The sequence below is a fragment of the Misgurnus anguillicaudatus genome, chromosome 7 (genome assembly GCF_027580225.2).
Source record: "Misgurnus anguillicaudatus chromosome 7, ASM2758022v2, whole genome shotgun sequence".
Taxonomy (NCBI): Eukaryota; Metazoa; Chordata; class Actinopteri; order Cypriniformes; family Cobitidae; genus Misgurnus; species Misgurnus anguillicaudatus.
The window spans coordinates 23,048,874-23,059,365 of NC_073343.2; the positions used below are offsets into that span (position 1 = coordinate 23,048,874).

The 10,492-nt window shown below is 38.4% G+C and overlaps 1 protein-coding gene across 1 annotated transcript; it reads right to left on the bottom strand.

Moving 5' to 3' along the window:
* Positions 1-1,365: 1,365 nt before the first annotated feature.
* Positions 1,366-10,492, bottom strand: LOC141365345 (trifunctional enzyme subunit alpha, mitochondrial-like). Its single transcript, XM_073869599.1, has 20 exons — positions 10,375-10,492; positions 9,509-9,550; positions 9,013-9,083; positions 8,788-8,921; positions 8,575-8,713; positions 7,067-7,186; positions 6,891-6,993; positions 6,678-6,800; positions 6,366-6,484; positions 6,215-6,271; positions 6,013-6,122; positions 5,766-5,900; positions 3,754-3,925; positions 3,588-3,674; positions 3,370-3,510; positions 2,967-3,035; positions 2,691-2,886; positions 2,483-2,597; positions 2,127-2,272; positions 1,366-2,004 (listed from the first exon to the last, which is right to left on the bottom strand). The coding sequence occupies exons 1-20, from the start codon at positions 10,439-10,441 to the stop codon at positions 1,859-1,861; spliced, it is 2,292 nt and encodes a 763-aa protein (XP_073725700.1). The 5' UTR covers positions 10,442-10,492; the 3' UTR covers positions 1,366-1,858.

Here is a 10,492-nt window from a genome sequence, read left to right on the forward strand (position 1 = left end):
TACTTACGTAAACTAAAGTTCTAGCTCAAAATACCATATAGATCTTTTATTATAGCATGTTAAAATTGCCACTTTGCAGGTGTGAGCAAAAACGTGCTATTTTGTATCCTTGAAAATGCAAATTAGCTGATCTCTGCACTACATGGCAGTGCCATGGTTAGATAGTGCAGATTAAAGGGATAGTTCACCCAAAAATGAAAATAATGTCATTAATGACTCACCCACATGTCGTTCCAAACTCGTGGGACATCCGTTCATCTTCGGAGCACAGTTTGAGATGTTTTGTATTTGGTCTGAGAGCTAGTTGACCCTCCTATGTACGATATACTGTCCATGTCCAGAGGGGTAATAAAAACATCAAAGTAGTCCATGCGACATCAGTGGGTCAGTTAGAATGTGTTAAAAGAATCGAAAATACATTTTGGTCCAGAAATAAAAAAAATTACGACTTTATTCAGCATTGTCTTCTCTTCCGCGTCTGTTGTGAAGCGCATGCATGAGACTAAAGTCACGTGACTGCAATGACACAGATGACGTGTTATCTGGTGCATCCCAGGCTAGCTGTTTATTTTGTGCGCCCGGTCTTTGTTTACAGTCTGAGGGAGACGCACACTGTAAGTTTGAAAAAAAACTTTGCAAACATGTCTGAGGATAACACGTCATCCACGTCACTGCAGTCACGTGACTTTAGTCTCACGCATGCGCTTCACAACAGATGCGAAAGAGTCATTAATTTTGTTTGATTTTTGGACCAAAATGTATTTTCAATGCTTAATCACATTCTAACTGACCCACTGATGTCACATGGACTACTTTTATTACCTTTCTGGACAGTATACCTTGCATAGATTTTCAATGAAGCTCTTGGGACTAAATCTAAAACATCTTAAATTTTGTTCCGAAGATGAACAGGGGTCTTACGAGTTAGGAACAACATGAGGGTGAGTCATTAATGACATTATTTTCCTTTTTGGGTGAACTATCCCTTTAAGGGGCGGTATTATTAGGGCCCGAGCACACCGGGGTGTGAGGACCCTATTGTTCTTCAAGGAGTTATTATTATTATAAGATGTTCCTCTTCTGACATCACAAGGGGAGCAAAATTTCAAAGACCCACTTTTTTACATGCTTGCAGACAAAACTAAACTAATAACTGGGTTGTTCTTTCTCACATTTTCTAAGCTGATAGAATCACTGAAGACCCAATATAGCACTAAATATGGAAAAGTCAGATTTTTATGATATGTCCCCTTTAATACCAAATTATTTTTAGGACATTTCAATGTCATAACAAAAATTATTCAGGTTATATATTATTGACACATAATTGCTTTAAACCCCACAAAAACACACATTACCAAAGGCATCTGTTAACATTTTATTTATCCACAGGAATTTTTTTCCCAGAGGCCACTTTCGATGTTCAGATGGAACACAAAAATAAAGCTTACTAACATTAAAATTATTTTACAGAAGTGCTTTTGGACTAAAATGTGAGGGTTTTGATCTCGACACCCAAGCTGTACTGGAATGCACTTGGTGTATTTTATTTGTACACTGTCGTTAGAAAACAAACATACCTAAATATTTAATTAATGTACAGAAGCATCCCCAAAACTAAACAGTTTGTTTCAGTAAAAAGCTATCTGAATATTATTCATGTACATGGCAACTTATGGGGGGAGAAATGATATTATTTCATGTTGTAATGTAACTTCCTTTGTAAGGACCAAAAGGCCCTGCATATCTTTATTACACATTCAGTGCTCTAAGTGCACAAACTGGATCGCTTCTTTTCACAGACATTTCAGACACCTCACATATTCCGTGAAGTACTACTGGCACAGGAGGGCTGAGGTCACTTATGAAATTTCTTGCTTGAATCCTTGGCGTGATCGAGCAGAAGCTGGCAAGGAGTAAACTGGTTTCCGTAAACCTCTTCGTACCTCCTCATTTTCTCCACCAATTTGTCTGCACCAAAGTTATCCACGAATCTGAAGGGACCTGCATTTACAACAACCACCACAAGCAATAAAGTGACTGCCTGTTAGCCTTACAAAAATTTGAAGAAATAGTTCAGTAATCCCTTGAATAAAGGTTCTCTCAAACGTAGATTTTGTTCTCACCTCCAAGACAGGGTGGAAAGCCAAGACCAAACACGGCTCCAATGTCACCCTCCACTGGATTGGCAAGGATTCCCTCTTGTAGACACAGAACAGCCTCGTTCACAAAGCGAGACACCAATCTGTACTGCACATCAGAGTCTGAAGAAACTGGATTAAAAAAAAGTTATATGTAAAAAAAAGTTAGGACCCACTAATAGTGTAAAACATAGTGCGGTGCAAGAAAGTGATCTGAAAAACAATGCAAGTAAATGGATCTGTTGTCCTATCACAATCGGTGGATACCGCAGTCTAACGGCAGTCCTGCAAAAGTGTAACTATCCCATAATTGTCCAATTGTGCCAGATGGGGCAACTTACACTGCAGCATTTGGCTTCAGCTTGTAAGCCTCCAAAACCTCCAGAATGTCTGGGTTCACATCTCTGCTTTTACGCCCGGGCTGGTAGACGTAGCACCCCTTGCCTGATTTACGACCTAACAGCGTTTCCATGAAAAGGAACAGAAACTTGATTGAATATGCTATTAACAATAACAAATAAGAACAGTATTCTTGCAAATAATATATACCTTTAAATCCTTTCTCAACCATGGTCTTCAAAACGTTAATATTTCCGCCACCAAATCTGGAGCCGAAGGCCTTGCCGAGATCTTCAGCAACGTGAGCTGCCACATCAATGCCAACTTCATCTGCCAGAGTAGCTGCACCCACAGGGAACCCAAAGCCTGTGGTCAGGGAGTCCAGCTTTTTGGGGTCTACACCTTCCTGTATATAGACAATTCAGATAAATTAGTATCTCATATCTTTTTTTTTTAACAGACTGGAGAAATTAATAATGCACAAACCTGAAGTACACGTACTGCTTCTGCTAACATGGGAGCTAAACATCTAGTAGTGTAGAATCCTGGCCCATCCTGCACATAAACATCCCAAACATGTTTTAAAGGCATAGTTCACCCAAAAATGAAAATTGTGTCATCATTTACTCACTCTCATGTTGTTACAAACCTGTATATATTTCTTTGTTCTGATGAACACAAAGGAAGATATTTTGAGGAATGTTTGTAACCAAACCGTATTCTTTTTCCTTCTATGGAAGTCAATGGCACTTCTGATCAGTTTTATTCAGGTTGTACCAACATGAAAGTGAGAAAATGACGACAGAATATTCATTTTTGGATTAACTATCCCTTCAATGGACCATAGGGAGATCCCATTACATCAATGGTAGGACAAGTGATCTCTCACCCCAACGACGATAATGACTTTGCCTTGTTTCAGGCCGACTGCCACCGCTGAAGCAGTGGTGTCCTTAGATGTTTTATCAGTTGTGATGATCTCCAACAGCTGCATCTTATCGACTGGAGAGAAGTAGTGCATTCCAATGACCTAAAACGCAACACAGAAGAGTTTTAGTAGCTCCCAAATCACCTCACGCAGTCTCAAAGCACAGCAAAGTTTCTTACCTTGTCAGGTCGCTTGCTTACGGCGGCAATGTCTTTAATTGGTAAAGCAGATGTGTTTGTTGCAAATATACAGTGAGGAGAAATTACCTGCAATTACAAAATGTTACAACATTTTTATGAAGACATACCCTGTATTTATGAGACCTTTTTTGAGTGCTTGACTTACTGCTTCAACTTCTTTTAGGACTTTGTGTTTGATGCTAAGGTCTTCAAAAACAGCTTCAATGATCATGTCGGCTTTAGCAAAGCCGCTGTAGTCCAGCTGCCCCGTGAGGTTCGACAGAATGCTGTCCCTTTCAAATGTCGTTATACTCCTCTTCTTAGTTTTGTCATTTAGCCTGAAAATGAACACTTAGAATTAACATATTACATTCTTATAAATAGCTCTCCTACCATCTGAGTTGTGTGACCACCAATGAGACCATTTAAAAGGATAGTTACCTGAAAAATGAAAATTCTGTCATAATTTACTCACCCAAGTTGTTCCAAACCTGTAGAAATGTCTTTGTTCTGCTCAACACAAAGGAATGTTTGTAACCAAACATGTCAGGGGCACAATTCACTCTCATAGTATCATTTTTTCCTACTATGGAAGTTAATGGTGCCACAAATCTGCTTTGTTACAAACATACTTCAAAAAAATCTTCCTCTGTATTCAGCAAAACAAATAAATGTTAACTTCTTTGAGAAAATGATGACAATTTATATTTTTTGTGAACTATCCCTTTAACAAAATTTTAGCTCTTGTTAAAGTGACACTCCACTTTTTTTTTAAATAGGCTTATTTTCCAGCTCCCCTAGAGTTAAACAATTTTTACCGTTTTGGAATCCATTCAGCCGATCTCCGGGTCGTGCGGTACCACTTTTAGCATAGCTTAGCATAATCCATTGAGTCCGATAAGACTATTAGCATCACGCTTAAAAATGACCAAAGAGTTTCTGCATTTTTCCTTCGATAAGTAGCAATTTTCTAGGCCGATAACTATACTCTAATTTCGACGTAATAATCAAGGACTTTGCTGCAGCAGGCGCAATGATATTACGCAGCACCCAAAAATAGTCCCCTTAGTAACTTTCAATACCTGGGAACTAATTTCGGGCACTGCATAATATAAGCCTAGAAAATCTCAACTTTTAATTTTTCATTGGTCTTGGTACACAATGTAACTGCAGAAGAGTCAAGTTTTAAATAGGAAGAATATCGAAACTCTTTGGTTATTTTTGAGCGGGATGCTAATGGTCTAATCAAATTCAATGAATTATGCTAAGCTATGCTAAAACTGGTACTGTCAGACCCGGAGATCGGCTGAATGGATTTCAGAACAGTAAAACTCAATTGTTTAACTTGAGGGGATCTGGAAAATAAGCCAAAAAAGTGGAGTGTCCCTTTAAAACACTCACTAGAGGTCTTCTCGGGTCCAAAGAAATGTACCCAACCCGAAATGACCCATGTCACTTTTTCCCAGAATCCGACGTGCATAAATAATTTTTTCTTCAACTTTTCATTTTTTTTATATTCAACAGATGCAAACGAACAGAACAGACAGGTCACTGGGTATCACATACAATTATGTTGTTCATTACAAATAACTTCATATCAGAAGTTGCTCTCGCAATATTATCGGAAAAGAGAGAAAAGGAGAAGGGAGAAAAAAAACACCCACCAGGAGAATATCTGTCCTTGAAAGTTTAAGGTAAATATTTTTTAATTTTTTAAGAAAGACCCGACCCAAGAAAAATCTGACAAATTAGACCCGAGTCCGACAACACCCAGTGGTGCTTTTTTAACTCGACTGGACCCGAAATTAAACGGCACCGATGTCAGCAGCCCTGGTGGCCTCGCAACCAATTTGGCCCACTGCTCCATTAATTTTCATTTGTTATCTGACAACAACACCAAGGTAAACGTTAAATATGCATTCAAAATTGATTGACATGTCTGGCTCAAGAAAATTACAATGTCGCAAGCACTCTTGATAAACAGAGCAGAGTTGAAAAAGGACTTGATGCACACACGCAAGATAGTTCGGGTCTGTTTGGCAAAAAAACCCACATTCATTTTAAACTACCCGAGACCGCAAAAATTATACCTGACCCATGTCCGAAACATGCTCGGGTCTTGGTTCGGACCTTGGGTTTTTGGATCCAAGTGGACCCATGAAGACCTCTAACACTTACCCCTTATAGACCTGCTGCTGTCCACGATTAAGTCCCTCCAATGTGGTATCTTTAAGAATGGTATGAACACCTTTATCTATAGTCACTTGGGCGATACCTGCTCCCATCAGCCCAGCACCCAAGACAGCAAGTGTTCTGCATAACAAAATCATCGCTAATTAAGTTAATCACCATTTTTAAGTAATTAAACAAAAGCTATTCAGCTATTGTATACATCCTTATTAGTGTGGGAACATACTGTACATACTTCACATCCTTTGCAGGGGTTCCGAATCGATTTTTCTTGCATGTGACTTGACCATGATACAGGCCTATAAGTGCTTTAGACTCAGAGGTCATGGCTAACTTGCCGAAATTCTGTAAATACAAGACAGAGAGCAGCACATGAACAAATGTTTATTTCATTTTCAACTATTTCATTGAATTTAAGGTGATAATTTTCACAGCACCTGTGACTCAGCCAGGTAACCTGCATTTGGGCCCTGTTCTATGCCGGTCTTCACACACTGAGAGACAAAACAAGCAGATATGAACAAATTAATAATCATTTAATGAATAAAGCTTTATTACTAACAAATCAAAGAGTTAAAGCTTTTATACCTCAATTATTTTCAGTGGTGCAGGATACAGTCCTTTAGTCTGTTTCATGACTTTCTTTTCAACTGTATTGTAGATCTGTTTCCTGACAAATGGAAAGCTCATGACATAGTCTTGGATCTCTATTAGGAAAGAACAGGAAATTAAAAGGAAGCTGAAGCATTAAAATCATGAACATTCTCCGTTTTAGATAACAAATCAAGTCTGCAAATTATGTGGGTGCAAAATACTCAAAAGCAGTATAGAAATAAACTTGAATTGAAATGAACTAATGCAGTTTAATCTACATCTGGTCTGACCTTAGCAAATACTTACTCTGCATTGTTCCTTTCTCTTTGGTGAGTGCAATTTTCTTGTTAGCAATACCACGAGCAAATTCCACAGCTACTTCCTCCAAGTAGTCAATGGTTCTCTCCTCAGGACTCTTCACTCCAGGCCCTGGGTTTCATTTGATCAACATCACATCAATGTTTTTGCATCACATCACATCAATATAAAACACACAATGTTATACAGAAGGAACTGTACCAAGAGTATCCACCAGCTGGTGAACCAGTCCCATTTTCTTGGCTTTATCCGCACGGATGTTCCTTCCTGTCAGCATCATATCAAAGGCACTGGGAAGACCAACCTGGATAAAGGCAAATGTGTGAGAGCTGTTGAGAAAAACCAATCAAGAGAATTATTGCCAAGCTTGCGTCTACCATTTTGGGCAGTCTCTGGGTTCCTCCAGCTCCAGGGAGAAGGCCAAGCATGACCTCAGGGGTACCAAGAACTGTCTTCTTATTCTTGGTAGCCACTCTGTACTGACAGGCAATGGCAAACTATGAAAGAAAACACATATTTAGTTTATTATATTCTGTAGAGCCACCAAAATGCATTTTGTTTGGATCAATTTATTTAAAATGTAACTGAGGGGTCATTTGTAAGTAGCTGTAAACAAACTTGAAGTAATATAGTATAAGTCAAGCGTATTCACTGGTTAGCCTCGGTTATATTTTAATTAAATATGTTACCCGAATAGGTTAGCCTGGGTTTCCCTACGCTGCCTTGCACGCAAATTTATTCATGTTGCAAGTCTAGCATGGAAACTATGGACCTTTTTTGCCCCTGAAATAGGTAACCAATCACAGAATGGGGAGGTGGCAGCAAGACGATGACGACGTCTATGCGACAAACCGACAAACTTTTCAATGCAGCCTTAGATAGTGTTCAAAGTAGTTTTGAGTGCAAGTTTATTTAAAAAAAGAGCAACTTTTGGCCTCAAACAATTTCATATGCAAGAAGGATGTTTTGATATGGCAAGACATGATAACCACGTAGTTTAATAGGACCAACCTGCTAGGCATCGTCATCGATGAAGTACAATTAACTTATAAATGGTAAGTGGTATTTATTAATATCATGTTGTCATTATGCCTGTACTGTGGTTGTCACAGTGCCACTAAGTTGTGTTGCTTTTCAATATCAATATACAGCTATCAGTTTAGTTGCATAGCTTTCAGATGTGCACACGTAACGTTACCGATAAAAGTCGTTTACGTTTTAATTTATGTTGCTCTACTTACGTCATCTGGTATAATTGAAACGATTGGCTATGAGCTACGTACAGACGCATTTGATAGACATTAGTAGCGCCTGGGCATTCGTAAACCACGCCTCAAATACGAGAAAATGAGCATAAGGTTCAATTCTAAGAATTACAACCCACTTGTAGCCTGGCTGACACCAGACCAGTCTCATAGAGAATGAGACGTGGTCTGGTGTTAGCCAGGCCACAAATAGGTTGCAAGTCCCAGAATTGAAGTCTATAACTCTTTATGGTACAGTATTCTTGATACCTTATGCTTTATTGTTGTGTTTTATTTAGGTGCTCTATTATTATTTAACATTCTAATTGAATATGTGTGCATAAAGGTTTGATAACCTCAAAAATATCACTGAACACCAAAACAAGAGCAGATCTCAAGAAAGCAAACTTTTAGGGGAATGTGATGCTCTGGAACGTGTCCCCCTAGGCCCAGTCATTCAGATTCAGATGGAACGCTGGTGTGTACCAGGTACACCCCTCCAACCCTGCCTCAGGGTTTCCCAAAAAACAATGCCCAGACCATCACAGCAGGCTCATCAACCAAAGCGGGTTTATACATTCCTTTAAAAGTTGTGCTCCCGCAAAAGGGAAATGGTCAATGAATAAATAGGAACACAGTACCTCTAAGCCACCACCGAGGCATGATCCATTTATGGCAGCAACAATGGGCTTAGGAGACTTTTCAATCTTCTCAAACATCTTCTGCCCTTCCTGAGAGAGTTTGGAGACCTCGTCTGAAGTCTTACAGGCCTGAATCATGCTAAGTACAAGGTGATATGTTTTTAAAATGCAGTGCAAAGATATACAATAATTTTGAACAGCAAAAATACTCACTTGATGTCTGCCCCTGCAATAAAACAGCCAGGTTTGGATGAGATGAGTACAGCGCTCTGGATGGCATTGTTTGCCCAAATCTCATTCATGACTTCTGTCAGCTCATTTTGCATTTGAACAGACAATGTATTCACCTAGAAATTATAATAAACAAATGTTATACTCATATTTTGTAACCTATACATTTAAAAGAACAAATATATGGTTTACAGAGTTTACATTCACCTTTGAATTTGGGTCATTGATGCGAACCACAGCTACATCTCCCTTGATCTCATAATTTACATTTGTACGAGCTGAGCAGATAAAAAATGAGCCATTAAAATCAAATCAATACTTAAAACATTGTTTATTAACAATATCCCTGTGTCCCAACATCTTATATTCATCCTAAATACCATTCTGAATTTATATACCCCCAAAAGTATGCTGAATTGAGTACCTGTTGTCTACTCTAATGAGTTAAATTACCCACAATTCACAGCAAGTCAGAGTTTAGTGATACTACACTAAATTAATAAATGCAAGAAAAATGCATGAAATGCAAGGAGATGCTGTATTTTGACATGCATGACGACATTGATCACTTCTTTTACGCAATATTCTGTACTTGCATACTCTTCTGTTACGCACCAAAAAGTATATACTTTCCCATAACAAAGTGCATACTTTAATGGCATAGGTGAATTGGGATGCAGAATATATAAATATAATACTTTACCCATCATACAGGATGCAATTCTGAATGATCTCCGGGTTGCACCTTTAGTGGAATATAGTTTCATAATGTTAAATAAATTTGCTGAGAAGTCAGGTGAAATGAATCGTAAGATCTAATCTATGAAGTAAAGGTCAGATCAGTCACAAAGACACTAAAAAATAAATCACACATAAAGAAGTGTAGACAGGCCCATAGAGGACACAGGTGACCTTTCACCTAGATTCCTATTACCCTACACTTGTTACAAGTACAAAGAAAATGTCAAACAAGATCATTGGGGACACAAAATGATCATTATTAAGCTATTTGTGAAAGAAAATACTATAATTTAACCAAATTAGTTTTAAATGTATTTGATTCATTAGTATAATAGTAAATAAATTGCAACAATCACGAACACAAAGCTGTTTATAACGTAACCAGATTTCAACCGGAAACGTCACGACTCTACAGCCTGCGAATAACTTTCAATAAACGTATTTATAAATCAACAATTTATTCAAACATTTGGAAATACAGTAACCACCATTAGCTTTTGAATGGAACAGCATGTCAAAGCTGGTGAGTAGAAGCTGTCCTGCTAGTAAAAAAGCACTTATAACACCAAACTAACAATATTAGCAAACACGCGCGTCACGAAAATTGTCGGAATTTTCTACATTTTAATCTGCACGCGCTGGCAACTTTATAGTAAGTAAAAATATTGAAGACTCAAGTCCTTGAGTTTCTTAGCCATCGAGCTAAGCTACTTAAGTGAAATAACACTGGGACTGCAATGAAGAGGGATATATTTTCGTAATTGTCAAATATGAATAAAATAGGACTGTGAAGCAATTTAGGAATAGACTATGGAGTTGCAAAATTACCTGGAAACAGAGCATATCTTCTGCTCGTGAGTCTGGAGAGGGAACCCAGGGCTCGCACGCCGGCCATGTTTGGAGGTCAATGTGTGTAATGACAGGAGGCGGAAGACTGGGGGAGGAA

What these genes read in the sequence shown, in the direction of transcription:
- LOC141365345 (XM_073869599.1), bottom strand. Translation starts at nt 10,441, where the DNA reads ATGGCCGGCGTGCGAGCCCTGGGTTCCCTCTCCAGACTCACGAGCAGA. An exon ending in TCCTAAAAGAAGTTGAAGCA is followed by an intron (nt 3,675 to 3,753) that starts GTAAGTCAAGCA and finishes TTGTAATTGCAG; the next exon opens with GTAATTTCTCCTCACTGTAT. An exon ending in AAGTCATTATCGTCGTTGGG is followed by an intron (nt 3,036 to 3,369) that starts GTGAGAGATCAC and finishes GTTTATGTGCAG; the next exon opens with GATGGGCCAGGATTCTACAC.